Genomic DNA, 18,400 nt, shown 5'->3' on the forward strand with positions numbered 1-18,400 from the left:
CCACTTATGAGGTCTCAGTATGCTTCCTTTACCAATAATAATGCTTTCTCTCTGCTCCTCCAATTCAGAAACTTTGGCCTGAAGATGTTGCTCTTAGGCTCTCAGGCACCATGAGACGCTTGCACCAAGTGCACACACATGCCACTTGGACACAAGGAAAATTGTCAGACACTCTGCACTCTTGTGCTGCAAACTAGGCGAACAATCCTTGCCAAATCTGCGTCTACAACCCCCGTTTTCCTCCCACATATAATTGGCCACTAACTTTATGCTTAGAGTGAATGTTTTTTATTTTTTAATTTAATGTATTAATTTAAACAATTTCCTTTTCTCCCCACAGTACCTAATTCTCAGTCCAAATTCCTCTCTGGACACGCTCTCTGGGGCCTCTGTCAGCTTAAGAATTCTTCCTTAAGAGGGCTGTCCTGCAAAACTGTCTTCACTGAAGCTAATGGAAACTAATTTTATAGCATCACATATCAGCAGTGGATAAAACACCTTCTGCATTCCCCAATATATTAATTGAAGCCACTGGGATCACTTACATAAGTAAGGGTTTGCAGCATCTGGTCCTAACACTGTAAAAAAGGAATATCTACACAAACCATGTATTATATAAATAAAAGGACTCACAACATATAGTAAACGCCACATACTGAAAGATAATAGAATACATAAATATTAAAATTAATATTAAAGATAAAATAAATGTAATGCATTATGTAGTAAAAAGCATATATTTATAGACACACTTACAAGTACTCACTCTTTTGAAGTGCTCTCACCCTAAAAATACGCAAAGGTACATGTTTCAAATGGTAAGAGAAGTCACCTTGTAAGCATAATGATTAACCATATTATTGTTAATTAACCAATGACAAGTATAATCCAGTTATCAACAGTCACTCCTCTCCTGCACTTCTAAGCCTTTCCCACAGCTGGTGAAAAGAAACTTAAAATACTGTACCTGGGAAATTGTTTTCAACTAGTTATGTCTGAGCCTCTGCCACAGACTTCTTGAGCGATTTTGGGCAAGTCACTCAATTTCCCTATGCCTTAGTTGGCCATCTGTACAGTGGGGATAGTAATAACTTTTCTTTTACATTATTTATTTGTAAGCTATTTTGGACAGGGACTTTTTCTTAGTATGTATCTGTACACAGCACAGCACAATGGGATCCTGATCTAAATAGGGGAGTCGAGGTGCTACCATAATACAAATAATTTTAGGTAATAAAAGTATGCACAGGGTTTCCTTGAAAACATAGGCACCTTTCAGCAATGCAGTGGCAGCTTCTAGGACCCTGCACAAGAGTGAAGGGATCCTCTGTTGAGCTACCCTAAGCTCACATGAAAGAAGCCTGTGTAAACATGCAGAGTCATTACAATTGGCATATGCTGGCAGCTGATCTTGATCTCTAGAATACAAGAGAGATTAGGCGTGTCTCTCTGGAGCAGAAGGAACTCAGAGATAAATCTACAAAAATACCTAGGCACCTAACTGCCTCTTTAATTGCTTAGGTCCAACATTTAGGAGCTACTAACGTTCTCAGAATCACGGCTCATCTGCCATCTAACCAGAATAGTTGCTTGAAGTCCCAATGGCATCTAAATTTCCACGGGTGGGCACACACAAAGCTGCTTAAATCCTGACACTGCCCCCGAACTGTTGAACTGCTTTGAGCCCTTGCTCACACTAAGCCCTGGTGGGACTCTCAAACACGGCGTTCTCTGCCTATCTCGCCCATGGGGCCCAATCTGGTAGACATTTGGGCCTTGCACAAAAGGAAGCCAGGGGCGAGCAGGTCAGGAATTTTTCAGAGGGGCAGGTGTGTGTATCCAGAATACCTAATAGTCCAGTGGTTAGGGCAATCATCTGGGAGGTGAGAGACCTAGATTCAAATCTCTGTTCTGCTTCATTTGGAGGAGGAACATGAGCCCATGTCTCCCACCTCCCAGGCATAATGGACAAGTTGCAGGGATGTAAATAACGGCCATTCTGCAATCTGGTACTACGGTCATGGAGTTGTGGTGCATAAAATAATTTGGATAGATTCTGGTTATCTTGAAATAATGGGCCTGATTCTGCTTTCACTTAAACATGAAAAATTAGCACGGGTTCAGAATCAGGTTCAAGAGTGGTTTTTTTTCCTGATTGTCTACAGATCTGATGAATGCTGATAAAGTTTCTAACATTAAGCAGTGTCATGAAAATATGGTTTCAGTTCACAGCCGAGTCTGGAAACAACAAACAAGATAGTGTTGGAATAGCCTGGTTTAAAGCTTCCTACTGCACAGGGTCTAATAACTCCCCTTACAGAGAAACTGTGAATAATTAACAATTAATCAATGTTTGCCAAGTGCTTACAGTGCTTTGGATGAAAGTATCTATCTCAGTATTATTAAGTTAGGCATTTTTGTTTTTGTTCTAGTTACATAGGAAGCACTCTCAGCCAAATGAAGACCATTATGGATATACAAAAACTTAATCATGATTAGCTTGATCATTAAATAATTTAGAATTTAACAAACAGAATGGATGCCACAGAAAACACTACAAAGAAAGCACAACCAAAAGAAACTAACAAGATTTCAAAACCAGAACATTCTACCATAAAAGAGAATCCAGGTGGGCAAAACTGACAGCAAAACAACAAGAGTTCATACTGAAATCACAGCCAAAAGAATACATATGTTTGAAAATGATAAAAGGTGAGGAAAACATTTTCAGTATCCTTTTGTCTTTCCTTAGAAGTTAATGATGATACAGATTTGGAAAAGAGTGCTTCTGATTTTGTGATATAAATTGCTATTGGACATCTGATACTCTGGTGCTGAAAGTCTCACTGCTCTTGATAATAATTTCTGTCCACCTTGCCTTCGACCATATAATCTCTGATAAAAGCTCTTTTTGCCTGATGAAAACTTTTTCAACTACTCTTCGAAGTATCAGACACGATTAGATTTTTAGCAAAACTAGAAAGAGTCTCTCCTCTCAACTGTGCAAATATCTCAGGAGAGTGTATAACCTAAGATCATATCAGCCCTACCGCATATGACTTTTTTCTCTGATTTCCTATCCACATCTGAGTCCACTTGAAAACCAACTTCAAGCTTTTCAAAATTCTGTACAGGCTCTCCTTCTTTCCAACCTCATGTCAAGTTTTTTTCTCTGCCAGTTCACTCTGCTCCCTCAGAACAGCTCTTTAAGGTTGTTGGGGTGCAGAAAGGTAGGGTAGAGCTGCTCTTTGTGTTGTGCATTTGTGTTGCCCTATTTTCCTAGAATTCCCTTCTTCACAGTGAGAGAGTTACTTCCTCCCCAAAACTCACCTGAAAACCTTTAGCTTAATTTGACATTCAGTGTAAACAGTGAGAGAAAAACCTCAAGCAGTTCAGAGTCAGGGTTGTGTGTGTAAAAGCATCCACCAGTTTGTTAGTACTACCCTTAGCTGCTAAGTCTGAAAAATTGGGCTGGAAATCTCACAAAAACAGGCTTTAGTGTGGTATTTCCGCACATCCAGTTCCATTCCTGGCTGGAAAGCAGAAGTGAGGAAAGAATATCTGAATAACAGAGAATCTTGAAAAAAGCTCAGTTTGAGTTTGGTTCTAATAATAAGCAGGACTTCAAGGGGTTTCTGTACTCCTCCTAAAGTTTTCTGTGATATTCTTTTTGAAGGATGCTATATCAAAACATATTGTATCCTACCATCAGTTATATGACACAGGTGCCATACCAAATTCAATGTGCTTTTTATCTATCAGAACTCTGTAAAATTTATATCCAACCAGATATTTATTACACAATGACACACTTTTTGTATCCATTATGTGATCTATGGTCTTCAGTTCAGCAAGTTTTATTCCATATCCATTTATCTATCATATTCTTGCCATATTTTATGTCCATATAGATCTGCATTTTATCTTTCATCTGAATGACTGTGCATAAAAATTCTTAGGGTCAATTTCTGCTCTGACGGACATGCTCTGTGTAAATATGGAATAACTCCATTGAACCAACTGGTACTTAATCTTGATTGGCTGAACTGTAAAGCTCCAATTCTGTGAGATGCACCAGACCCTCAACTCCCATTGACCTTGCAGGATTGGTCCTAAATGATTTACAATATAATATTACAAATAGAATAGATGCAACACACAAGAAAAAGAAAACAAAATAGATGAAAGAAAATATGTTTTCATCTTATTAAGCTGCACTTTAGATTTTTGCTTTCTTTGTGTGTGTGTGTGTGTGTGTGTGTGTGTGTGTGTGTATCTCCTGCTCTGGCTTATATCTAGCTTTCAATGTATTCATTTCTAAAATTTCCCAAGGATCAGAAAGAAACAGAAAAAATATATTAGAATTGATATCAAACACAATCAGTACAACGATACCTTCCCTCTTACATACAAAGGGGCTATATTTTCAGAATAAGAGGCTACACATGTCTTAATTTGCACACGCAGTTAACATAACTGCACACACACACATTTGTACATTGGGTATCATTATGTACAAATGACCATTTAGAGGCCTTGTCATTTGTATTCAAACCCTCAGTTTGCCTACGCAGAGTAAACATGTGCACAAATGTATGAGCACAAATGCAAGCACATTTTTATGTGCTGCTTGCAAGCTTCTTTTACTGAAAATTTGGTCTGAAATGTACAATCAACCTGCAAAAAGCCATGTAGGTTTCCATGCCATGCTAACGAAATCTCCAGCATTAGAATGTAAGGTGAGTGTCTTTTTGACTTAGGCAACAATTTCCTCCCAACTCCATAATGTTCAGCATTGTCCAGTTGACTAGAGTAGGGACTGTCAGAAAGGTGCAATGAGTCAAAACCTTTTAGGTGGGATTTGAGCATCAAAATGAAAATCTGAGCACCTTTGAAAATCCCGCACTAAAGCGAACAGTGACTTGGAAGGGAGAAACCTATTGGGATTTTCTGCCTTCCTCTGGAGTATTGTGGATTGACTATTGCCAGAGTAGTTGGACTACTAGTTGATTCAATCTGGCAAATCCTGTCCTATTTAAATGTTTATTTCAAAAGATACGTAAAACCAGAGAAATTAAGCAGCTTGAATACCACAACACTGGATAATGTTTGGAAGTATTTAGACTGTATATGGCATTATAACTACTTTGCAAATATGCAGACTTTATCATTTACACTTAGTACTGCCAGCCTTTCCCCGCTCCTCAACAAAGTTTAGTAGCAAATACTGTAGTAGTGTCTCTTATACCAAGACTTAATTATTTACTGGCATGCTAAGAGGTATTATTAGAAATAATTACAGTTAAACTACAACTGTCATACTAAATGAATTACAGTTGGTTATACAGTATCCTTGTTCTTATTACGCTTGCTCACTTACTCACAAAGTTCAGTCATTTGCAAAGGGTCTCTCAGCATACATGAATTAGTGAGAGTCTACAATATATAAGTTTCCACTTACATTATTATTAGCTAAGTCTATAACAGGAAGGTATATAAATTATCATTTGCATCTCTAAGAAAGAGAGTGGGGAAACAGACATTTCCTACCTCTTTTTAAATTGACTTTTTCCTAGGCTGAGTCACATAGACCCATTTACCAATTCATAACGTTGAGGGAGCCTTTGTTGATTTACGTTTTTGAACAATTAGTCTTATAGAAATTTACATGCTCTCAGCAAGAAGCTTTTTTTATATTATGCACAAAGACCACAAATGTCATTAGGTGAAGATTCTCAGACCTTTAGGAAGGTCTATGTTTAGGACAATGTTAATAATTCAACCTTGCCTAGAAAAAAGTTATTAGCAGGGCAATTGCACCTGAATTTCCCACTTGTGGTCCACTAAGGGCACCCACTCTAGGCAAATCCTCAGCCATTACCTCTCTTAAGCAGAGAGCCTTCCTGACTGGGGTTTTTCCAGACTGCTTAGTTCCCTGTCTACACTGATATTCCCAGCAATCCAGTGTCTGAGCTTTATTTACTTTCTCTCCACAGACTATGAATAGTTGTGATTGCCAGAAGTTACAAGTTATCACAAAGCTCTTGATAAACAAACACATTTATTCTTAAAGTGAAAATGTTACAAAGAAAACATTAAACACAATATGAAAGAACCTAAAAACATCAATAGAGGTCACACCAACTTCAGCCTTGGGCTCTGGTAAGTGTCAGTCCTTTAAAACCCACAACTGGGTTTAGCCCTTGGTTACAGGTTCATAACTGCCTCAGATTCAGAACCAGAAGCACCATGAATACTTCAAGTCTTTTCTTTACACAGTTTGGGCCTTTGATCTTGGCCTCATGTAACAGGTAACCAGCAGACCATGGCCCACTCCTCAGGTCATAGCTTTACAAGACTGGATTTCTGTATAATCGGAGGTGGGGAAATTGTATTCACCTCCCCCTAGATATTCCCCAGAAAAACTACCTAATACTTGGAGTTCCAAAAGTCCGTTCTAATTTGGCACATTGTTCAATATCGCCCTCTGAAGCCCCAGGTCTCACATCTGTCACATCTTCTCCCCGAGATATTACATACAATTCCAGCCCACAATAATACATAAACCATTCATTTAATACAGTGGACCCCAAAGATACTTAAACTTAATTCAATAAGATCTCCCAAGGATATGCAGGAAATTGCCATATCTGTCATATCAGGTATGTCCATAGGCTATATATCTGATCTCCATGGCAACTCTTTATAACTCCAGGTTTCAAATAAATGAAAGCTATACTTAGGTTATGAAAAATAACTCATATGATAGTAGCATTGCTCTGTGCCATTTGTGGCCACATTTTCTAAACCTGGATGCTAAAGCTAGGCTCCTAAATATAAATGTATACAGCTAAAGATGAACGCCCTGATTTTCAGAAGTGCTGAGCAACCCACAAATCCCAATGACGTCAAAGGGAGCCACAGGAATTAAGTACATTTGAAAATCAGGTATTTAGCAGTTGGAAAAATCTGACCTATAAGTTGGCAGGATGGATAAAAATACTTTTATAAAAGTTTTGTAGGTATTACAGAATACTTCATACTTGATTGCGTGAGTGAAGAACTAAAATTTGTTAGTGTCTATCTGTCTCTGTCCTATGGTATCTATCTGCCTGCCCTTTGCATTTTTAAAGCACCCATCATTGGGATAACTTTTTATCTGTATATAATTTATTTTTATTTAAAAGAACAACAAGACATCTATGCAAAGCTTTTGGCACCTTAACACATAACTCAGACCCCAACAGAACCAAGAGGTATTAAAATAATAATTCAAAAAGAAACTGCCAGCCAAGCCAGCCAGCTAAAAAAATCTCAGTTCTACCTCTTCATTGGCTGAAGTTATGCTTCCTAGACATCTCCAAAAAAACCGGGGGCCTGGAAGGTCTCCAAATTCAGCTGTTTTGGATCAAATGGGGAGGCAAGTTCTAGAGCTAAGTCTATAACATGAAGGTATATTAATTATCATTTGCATCTCTAAGAAAGAGAGTGGAAACTCAAACATTTCCTACCTCTTTTTAAATGGACTTTTTCCTAGGCTGAGTCACGTAGACCCATATTACATTAAAACAATATTAAATCTGTGACAGAAAACAATAAAGGCGAGAAATTCACAAGCAACGGTGAAATGTGCTTCATGCTTTGTGATGCTGGTACCACAGTGTACATGGATTTATGTAACAGAACGCCACTAGCCATCACCTACAGCCCCCAACTAAAACCTCTCCAGCGCATCATCAAGGATCTACAACCTATCCTGAAGGACAATCCCTCGCTCTCACAGACCTTGGGAGACAGGCCAGTCCTCGCTTACAGACAGCCCCCCAACCTGAAGCAAATACTCACCAGCAACTATACACCACACAACAAAAACACTAACCCAGGAACCAATCCCTGCAACTAACCCTGTTGCAAACTCTGTCTGCATATCTATTCAAGGGACACCATCATAGGACCTAATCACATCAGCCACACCATCAGGGGCTTGTTCACCTGCACATCTACCAATGTGATATATGCCATCATGTGCCAGCAATGTCCCTCTGCTATGTACGTTGGCCAAACCGGACAGTCTCTACGCAAAAGAATAAATGGACACAAATCAGACATCAAGAATTGTAACATTCAAAAACCAGTATGAGAGCACTTCAATTTCCCTGGACACTCAATAACAGACTTAAAAGTGGCAATTCTTCAACAAAAAAACTTCAAAAACAGACTCCAACGAGAAACTGCAGAACTGGAATTAATTTGCAAACTGGACTCCATCAAATTAGGCCTGAATAAAGACTGGGAGTGGATGGGTCACTACAAAAGTAATTTCCCCTCTCTTGATATTCACCCCTTCTTGTCAACTGTTCAGAATAGGCCACTTCCACCTTAATTGAATTGGCCTCGTTAGCACTGACTCCCCACTTGGTAAGGCAACTCCCATCTTTTCATGTGCTGTATATATATATATACTGCTTACTGTATTTTTCACTCCATGCATCTGATGAAATGGATTTTAGCCCACAAAAGCTTATGCCGAAATAAATTTGTTAGTCTCTAAGGTGTCACAAGGACTCCTCTTTGTTTTTAAGAATATGAGTTACAAATATATTACAAAGCAATTCCATCTTGGGGTTATTCTGATAAACAGCTAGACTCTTTAATTTGTATTCAGAACCCCTCAATAGTTACAGATTTCTATTATACTGTTGCTTATCTATTGTTTTTATTATGGATGCATTGTAATATCTACCCATCTTGATATAATCCTAGCTATTTATATCCCACTCTGTGTTATATTCATTAAGAAATGTGGCCTGGTTTATTTGCTTAAATATCAATTCTGAAAAGAACAGCTACATACACCAATCACGTCTCCGTAGAATCGTAAATGGTAAACAACTCTCCTCTACCACTGCGATCCTACTGAGAGCCTTGCAGTTCATCTAGACCAATTTCTTATGCATACTGATAGAATAATGAAATGTGATTGCAGCCTGGTTAAAGTGCTTCCTGGAACATTTTGCTTCCTGGAACACCCCTTCCCCACAATTTCTTGGTTACTAAAAAGAAACTGATTTATTGAAGACATATTTTCAATACTAGACAATTATGCTGTTCAATTCTAATACAAAAGAACATGAATGGCTTTCTAACAATTTAACTGAAGAGAATAACATGCCAAAAAGGAAAAAAAAGAGCCTTATCTTTATTCCTTAGCCCCAGGGAAAACTGCTTACTCAAAAGAAGACTTTTAGCTTTATTTTTAGTTGATACATGTTATAAATATGCTGGTCCTGCTTTAGCAAAGGGGGCTAGATTAGATGACCTCTTGAGGACCTCTGGAGACGATAAGGATTAATAAAGTACAGCAGCAAGAGTACCTGAGCTGTAAGACACCCCAAAAGTAGTATCAGATTATGAGGCAACATATGTGCCCCTCAAAACCCAAGTAAATATGGAGCCTAATACAAGATATTCATGCATAAATCCATGTACACTGTGGTACCAGCATCACAAAGCATGAAGCACATTTCACCGTTGCTTGTGAATTTCTCAACTTTATTGTTGTCTGTCACAGATTTAATATTGTTTTAATGTAATTTTTTGTGGGACTCTGCAGTACATGAGGGTGTGTGGGAGTGCAGGCACATCATATACACTTTTTAATAGCCATTAAGGAATTCATAAGGCAAATTTATGGGTTTGAAAAAGTAGCATTCATTATTTGGGTAGCATTTCTAGAGCTGTGCTGTTATTCTATCTACATAACAAGCTTCTATTGAAATGGGCAGCTTTACCATCAAGGTTATCCTAGAGGCAATGTCAGTACAGCAACTGACACCATACAAAACTACAGAGCTATTAAATTTCTGAGCACAACATGACCCAGGGAACGTCTCTCCCCTCTCTCTGCAGCTGGCATTGTCATAAACAGGAGGGACAGACTGTTTTTATTGATGAGCAAATATACAGCAGATCTCCTGTTTTGCCTCCAATATGCTATGCCCAAATGAAAACATCTTTTTGGTGCTCTTTATTCAAGTCTATAGTTTACTCACAAAATGGTTTATAACAGTGCCCTTGAGAACTGATTTTCTTCTTTCAGGCTTTATTTTTAATATGTTCATGTATAATAAATGCATTCATTGCTTACCAAGCACTTTAAGAACTCTGCCTCTGATGGCATATTATTGTAGCTCTGTGTCTCAACAGAAGCATGTACAAATTAGATTATTAGATCTTTGGGGCAGGAACAGTATCTTCCTGTGTGTCTGTACAATGTCCAGTGAGATGGAGCCCTGATGATGATTGGGGCTTTTGGGGGCTAATGCAATAATTAATAACACTGACAATAAAATACCTTTTGAGTTTGATATCAGCATATTTACACTCACACCTATTTCCATTGCTGACCACAAATGCACTCTTTACTTTAAGCTGGGAGGCAGGTTGTGGGGGTTGTAGCCCCAAATTGCTGTAATAAATCACTTGTCAGGTGCACTGAAACAGACACTAACCTTGTTTAGTTTTTCAGAAACTTCCAAGTCCTTGCCTGAAGAAGTTTTGCTTATATAAAGGGCAGGACTGTAGGAGATCTGTTTTTAAATCCCTAGTCTGCCTGATTTGAAGCAGACACTGGAACCCAAGTCTCTAACATTTTAGGGGAGTGCCATAACCCCCAGGCTCTGGGGCGAGTTTCTCGCTATTTCTCCTGTTAACACTGTTCCACCCAGACAATGCTTGTAGACAACATGTTCAATAAGCTTAGAGATGACGGGGAGAAGGGAGATGGTGTGATAGCTAGAGAGTCAAGTGGGATCAAGGGTGGGGGTTAGTGTGTGTCTGTGTGCGCAAACTTCCTTTTTGGTTTAGTCTCACATCCTCCAGGATCCGACTGGAGTTTCAAGTTTGACTAAAGCCAAACACTCAAAGAAAACTCAAGCCAAACCATCAGGTTTCCCAAGGCTCCCACTTCAAGCCATACATTGGCCAAGAATCACTGAAAACTCCAGGATGGTTCAAAACTTGGCCCATGTCTACCTAACTTTCATGAAAAAGGACAATCTTTTTAGTGAGCCTTGGGTTGAATTTTATAATGCCACTTGAAACCAGCTGATGTTTGTCTGGCTTTGGGTTTTGTTTCGAAAGTTTTGCACAGCTCTATTCTATGGTCTGTCCACTGTAGTGTGCAGGTTGTTGGGTGCTGGTAGCAGATAGATTACTGTGAGATGTTCCTGAGACCCTCCGATCACCAAAGGCATCAGCATACGGTATGGGTAATGCTTGTTGGCCTGCAATTCAGAATTCTATATCCCTGCACTGTTACACAATTATTTAAAAGAATTCTTCTCTCTAAGCCTTTATTATGGAAAGAAGTTACTGAGTATTACAGAAAATAGCTTTTTTCCCAGTTGGTTATTCTTTAGGCTCATGCAAAGTGAATACAATTTGTAATGTGTGATAAGGCTATTAGGAATATATTTTGCCATGAAAAACAACCCCACCCCCATAAACTGACATGCTGACAAGTTACCAGACATTAAATATGCTATTGGGAGAAGAGTGAGTGGATCAGGCATTCCTCCTGTCATTACCATCAGTGTTTCACTGGTTAAACCGGCTCAGATGTTATTTTGATAGTTGCTTTGCAGAAAAAGGAAACTATATGACACAAATGAAACCAAACCACCCACAGTAATTCAAAAAGAGTAGACCATGAATGCTTGCATCCCCAAGCACTTTTCAACTACAAGTCATAGACTGGACGGAGGTGGGGGATAGCAAAATATGTAAACTGCATCCTCACCAGCATGGTCCAACCTGTCACACCCCTGAGGTTACTTCTGAACTTTGTCACTTGTGAGGTAGCGCTATGGCTCCTCCTCTAAGCAGGGTCACCTGATAATAGAGGGAAAGGGGAACACTGGTATCTACGTGTAGGCTCTTAATTCCAAAGCACCTCCTGGCTCCTCCCACTTTGCAGTGGTAGAAAATCAGAATATTTGGTGGATCAAAATACAGGATATTTTCAGTCACTCTAATTATCGGCAGCAGTTTCTTCTTTTTACTCCTTCCATTTACCCCACCATCACCACCAACTACTGAATCGTTGTACAGACGCTGTGGCCAAAAGCGTTGACAACCTCCCACAAGTTTGTAATGCTGCCCTGCAAGCAGATGGCAAGGGTGTTCTGCTTCCTAGTGCTGTGACCAATCTCCAAAGCTGCAACACATTCGCTCTCCTGGTGCCACTAGCTTAAAGTGTGGAAATGGTGAAGTCACATGCAAACCCAGCTCTCTGACACCTTAGCACACACCACCTTTTATTTTCCCTTGATTAACTTTCCCTTTCATTGTCTTCTACTTTGCCAGCTTCAACTACAATTAATACCCCAGCTGCTCACAGCATTATTCTATGGACCCACATGTGTTACCAGAGTTTTTAATTTGATTACCACACCTGCAACCAGAAATGGAATAGGACAGTCACTAGATTTAGGAGGGTTTCTGGACACATAAGCAGAAGCAAAGCTTTTCATGACCATACTACTGTTGAAAAGACATTAGCAATAACCATAATTAAGCCCAGTTGTTGCTAGCATGGTTGAGGCACAGTTCCCCGATCACTGTGGACAGTCATTTTTCCTGAGAATCATCTTACCTTAGACATTTTATTGACTACTCCTAGGCAGCTTATAGCATAAATGTTCTAACACTTTTATAACAGTTTTTTTCAGAAAAATAAAGAGGTCCCTGTGGTCAGAGGAACTGGGCTAGCTAACAGATGTTAGCGTGGTTCTAACTACAATATAGATACAATCTAAAGGGAATGTTTGTTCAAAATGAGAAATCATCACAAGAAAAAGAGAAGCAAAAACTCAGGGACAAACTTTTTCTGCTATTGTGTGTATCTATATGTGGATAAGGGAGAGAATATTAATGTGCTGTGCTTCGGAGGCTGAGGCAAGCTTCTTTTATTGCACAGTTCAGAAGCATTATTTCACTTGACAGTAACTCACAAGCTTCCTACAGGCTAAATATTTTGTATACTGACTTAAATATATGGAGGTATCAAATGCATTATGATTCTGCCAATGCAACTTGGGAAAGGAATTTTCCACTTCACACTCCTGAGGAAAATGCATATGCTGTAGGCTAGGATATCATGTATGGAGGAACAAGGTGGGGAGGGGAGGGTGTTTGGCACCATTATTCTCAAGAGATCAAAGAGCAGACAAAGGCACACTGGAAGTGCTTCACTGTATTTTAAGTGGGAATAGGTTCCAGGGTAGGAAAGCCTGTGGTGCTTGTAAAGGATTAAGTAGGGTACTGTGCTTTTTAAGAAGACATAAAGAGGTATGTAATGTGATACATTTAAGCCTAAATGATTTTTTTGGGAGTCCTCAATGAATGTTTAAGCAAGCATGCCTTTGGTCCTGGTAAATCTGCTCACAACAAATAACTGCCATGAAAATGGAGATTCTTTTGACTGAATGAGATGCATATTTCATAACCTATGCAAAAAAGGAAAAATCAATTTGGAATACACAGAGTATTTAGGAATAATAAAGAAAAAAATAGAGATAAAAGGAAATATTCTCCAGAATAATCCAAAGTAAATGTAGAAATACAGATATCTTCCTTTCCTTCTAATATGACAAAGTAGCTAGAAAACAAAACTGGTTGTTTCCATGCCTTCAGTTCAGGCCTTCAATGGTTTTATTTTCTGAAGTAGAGGGAGACAATAAATGATGGGAGACAAGAAAATATTTAATGTGCCTATGCTTCTCAGGCAGTCACATATTCTGAGGTATCAAATTCTATTAACCTATTCAAGATCAATCTACCCAGCTATCCTTTAACCACACCTGAGCCAGTCAGGTGCTGTGGATGTAGAAGGAATGAATGCATGCACAATGATAGATATATATATCTTAACCTGATTTATGGGGGAAAACGGAACCAGGATATGCCAAAAAACAGAAATTTCAAAAAGCATCGTGTTTACATCTTAGGCTCCTTCCCCGCCTCTATTTCAGCTGACCAAGGCCATACCAAAGTTGCATCTTTCCTGATCCAAGTAGAGCTAAAGAAATATTGTCATAGGGCTTAAACTGTGTTCTCACACACACAGATTATTATTATTAGTAGTAATCATGTTTACTATGGTAGTGCCTAAGGGCCCACCAAGCATGGGTCCTTATTGTGTACAAACACAGATTAATAGAAGAGTTTACAATCTAAATAGACAAGACAGACACAGGGTGGAGGAAGGGGTAGAACATAGCAGCAGAGTGAACAAGTGATGGCAGCAAACAGCATGTTAGTTCCATTAATTTTTTTTGGAGGATGGGGGGAGAAATGGAAAGACAAAGGAAAGGAAGATAAGTGACAGGGACAGGACAAGGGAGAAGATGGTAAAATGGGGAGGTGTGGAGTGAGGTCAGGTGAAGAGACTGTGAGGGAGGGGGAGAGGGCTGGAACAAATAGCCCATCAGCACAGGGCACAGAAAGTCCAGTCAAAACAGTACAACGTTATCTCAGGATATGTCTACACTGCGTCTAAACACCCACGGCTGGTCAGCAGTCTTGGGCTCATGGGGCTCAGGCTAAAGGCCTGTTTAATTGCGGTATAGATGTTAGAGCTCAGACTGGAGCCCAAGGTCCGGGACTCTAAAAGGAGGAAGGGTTTCAGAGTCCAGGCTCCAGCGTGAGCCCGAACATCTATACCACAGTTGAACAGCCCTGTAGCCCAAGCCCTGCAAGGCCAGCTACAGGTGTTTAATTCCAGTGTAGACACACCCTCAATGTCCAGTGGTCCCTGCTTTGGATGTTTCTGCTTCTACCAGCTGGAGTCTGACTCGCTCCTCTCTGCAATTTTCCCCCCTTCTCTGGGCCACAGGATATGGGGAGGTACAGGTGCAATTTCCACTGAAATCACTGATGTACAACCCATGCAATCCCACTGAAGTCAATAGGACTGCATGAGATGTCAGTCAGCACTGAATTTGTCTCCACTGTATCATGTTTTTCAAAATAAAAGTTGCTTTCTCAGTATAAATGAAATAAATGAGCAATAATTAACAGAGTGAAAAACAGAGAAAAATTAAAAGGATTTTAAACTGTATGAAAAATCTTTTGAGAGTGTCCTTTTAAATAGCCTCTGTAGTCCTGCTGTCCAACTAGTTTCACTTTGCAATGGCTGCCTGCACATCTAATTTACGTTTGAGAGGATGCAGCAGGGGAGTATAGTTAAAGCAAAGGATGTTTGACATATTCATTTGCAACACACACACATCCTTAAGTCACAGTATCTGAGTCTTTTCATGGACACTAGGTGGCCTAGGGGAAACTCAATTTTTAGTAGTAGTTCAAAAACATTTGCTTGGCAAGCTGTTTGTGTTGGCTTATGTATTTCTTTTCTTGTCGAGTCATGATTTAGCACCAATCAATGGCGTGATTAAAATGAAGCACAAAATGAGACCTAAAATTAGTTTGGTTTGTTTGAGGTTATAATCTTATTGTGTTAATAGCTCTGAGGTGGCCAGTTGTTCTTCAAGGTCGGGAATGAGTTTATGAAAATAATGTAAATGGGCCAAATGGACCCATGAAGTCCTCTGAAATACCTGCATGCTTTCATTTTAGAGTTATTTTACAGAGATTAAAATCTGCCTTATCAGTTACATTTTTTTGGTCTTAATTTTCTTTTGTACACAGGGTTGGTACATAACACCATATTTATCATCCAAGTGAGGATGAAAGATTCAAACAGATCTTAAAGATAGAGCTTCCAATTCCTTATAGAGAGATATTTCTTCCTGGCCAGGCTAAATTCAGTCTTCAAAGAGCCTTCTATTTATTTGTCACCTGTCTGAGCAGCAAGGGTCTCTCTCTCTCTCTCTCTCTCTGTGGCATTTCTTCCTGTGAGGTGTATGGGGTGGGGAGAGCGAGCGAGCGAGCATGTGCATGCGTATACAGGAATGGATGGAAGCGTACATTCATTGGGAATGATCTTGCAGCTATTTGGAAAGAGAGAGAGAGAGAGAGAGAGGTTGGCTGATCGCTGCTTTGCTAAAGCTTAGCTCTTTGATACCATCACTTGCAATTGCTTATTCCTGGAAAGCAAAGCTATGGGAAATTAAACAACTCAGACAATGCTGTTTCTGTCAATTTAAAAACAGCAAATACCATGTCTTCAGGAATTAGAAATCAAAGACTGTAATCTGTAATTACCTGCCAGTGTAATACACTGGTTGTTTTCCTCAGCTAAAGGGCTTTAGTCAACACCCACTTATGTTTGATGTGCTCTGGTTTTTTATTGTCCTGAAACTCATGGTATAACTTTGGCAGGCAAGTCACAGTGATGGATTTTTTTTTTTAAAGGAGCTTCCCAGCTCTATAGGCACCTTGCAAACTGGACCAAAATATATTTTCTCAAAAATGCCTTTTCCCTTGGCCAATCAATCTTCAGCTGTCCCTTTCTCTGGCACTTTAGAAAGGTATACATCAAACGTATTTCAGCTTATGACACATTCTAGAAGGATTTCATAAGTGCATGTCCCCTGGCCCTTCCCATCTTCCCCTCTTTCATGACATTTAGTGTCTGGTAAATCTTTGAGTTGGAAAATATAATCCAAGCTATAATGGCGGTGGGTGAAGTCACTTGTTTATCAAACTCCTAAACAGTTGTTATCTTGTAGCTCTTTTATTATCAAGAGATCACCAGTAGAAAATGGCTTCATCATTGCTTTTTAAAAAGACCCTTTCCTTTATGTGCTCTCATCAACTGTCACAACACCATGGATGTATGGGATATCCTAGGAAGTGAATTTCAGTAGAAACAAAAGGGAACAGCTCTGAAATGGCTTGATTGGATTTTGACAGATCTAAAAAAGATTGAATAACTAAATCTTCAATGAGGAAACATGCAACAGTTCAGTTTTCTATTATAATTAATTCTCCCTATCTTCAAATTTAAATGAACCCTATAAAATAAGGCCCAGCTAAAATAACAAAATATGCTGTTTTCTCAGGGCCCTATTTTATAGAATAAATTTTCAATTTTCAATTTGGAGATGTTATCATAGGGATGAATTTTGTTCTGTTCTCATTCACACAGATGCAATTCCCATTGAAGTCACTGATGAAAAATATTCACAATCTCATTCTGTGCTATTTAATGGATAGGTGATCTTAAATACAAAATCTCTCCTGTTTACTTGACTTTTTCTAAGAATTCACTTGACAAAAAAAGTTTTTACATAATTTTGTTTTCCCATAGCAAATCAAGTTTAAGAGATTGCTGTGAAGTTTTTTTAAACAAGGTCATGCTTTTCTGCCTGCTTTCCGCATAACACATAGGATTCATAACCATAACTGAAAGATTAAGTTTTCAGAGTCAGAAGTCTAAAAACAAATCTCTATTTTGCATTCAAACCTACAGTAAGCACTTTGTACAGTACACTGCGATGTCTTCTGTTATTAAAGTCCCGTGATCCCACCCTCATTTTGGATTCTGACAAATGTATTCTTCTTTCAGATCTCTAAATCCTCAATCGTTTTCAGAGCAAATATTTTTTGGACTTGCATTTTAAAATGTAATGGAAAACTGCCCAAAGGGAACTGAGCGGAGAGCGCCCAATCCTTTGCGCTGGAGCAATGAGCTATAAATTGATTAGGTAAGATCATTGTCCTATGTGCAAATGCAGCTCCAAATGTTAAAAAACAATTAAAAAAAAATCCAGCATTACAACAGAGCATCTCTGATTGTCAAGGAAAAGGTAAACCATGCCTCATACCTTCTGAATGCCTGCTGGTGACTCCAGCACATTATTCTCTGAGCCGTTACTTCTGTTAATCATCCGCCACATTTGAGAATACATGCTGTCCCTCTCAAAAGGATTCATCCCCTTCACTCGAACATGCTCATAGACTGCAGAGTCCAAGACAGTGCCATAAGGAATATCCGTCTGCCTGGAGAGATCCTGGAGAGACCTTAATTGGTGAAGAAAAGAGACAGAGGAGACATGATTCCACATTTCCAAGCTGAACGAGAGCTGCAGGCAAGCAAAGGACAGCACATAGGAAGACAGCTGCCAAGTCACTTTTCTGTTTATTTTCTTAAAAGCCAATATAAGACTAGGAGAAACAGAATTGCTTTTATGCTTTAAGACAGAAAGAAAAATGTGAGGCCAAAGGGAAGGGGGGAAATGAGATTGAAGGAAAAAAGAGAACATTGCAAGGTACAAGAGCGTGCTCTCAAGTGATGACAGCTTTCTTTTGGGGGGCAAAAGGGAGTGTATTTAGCCACTCCAACAAATGTAAAATGAATCAGATAAAAGCCTGGTAATAGCCGGAAGTAATGTCCCTCTATTTTACACATTGCTGGGGACTCGCAGACTGAAAT

General features: G+C 39.2%; 1 protein-coding gene across 1 annotated transcript in view; it reads right to left on the reverse strand.

Moving 5' to 3' along the window:
* Positions 1–18,400, reverse strand: part of GRID2 (glutamate ionotropic receptor delta type subunit 2) — a 1,014,260-nt gene that overhangs the window by 122,223 nt on the left and 873,637 nt on the right. The window contains exon 13 of the mRNA XM_024197621.2: positions 17,793–17,988. Within this exon, the coding sequence (XP_024053389.2) occupies positions 17,793–17,988 (196 nt within the window). The remainder of the gene's footprint in view (positions 1–17,792; positions 17,989–18,400) is intronic.

The sequence above is a fragment of the Terrapene carolina genome, unplaced genomic scaffold (assembly GCF_002925995.2).
Source record: "Terrapene carolina triunguis isolate 2854851 unplaced genomic scaffold, T_m_triunguis-2.0 Scaffold789, whole genome shotgun sequence".
Lineage (NCBI taxonomy): Eukaryota > Metazoa > Chordata > Testudines > Emydidae > Terrapene > Terrapene triunguis.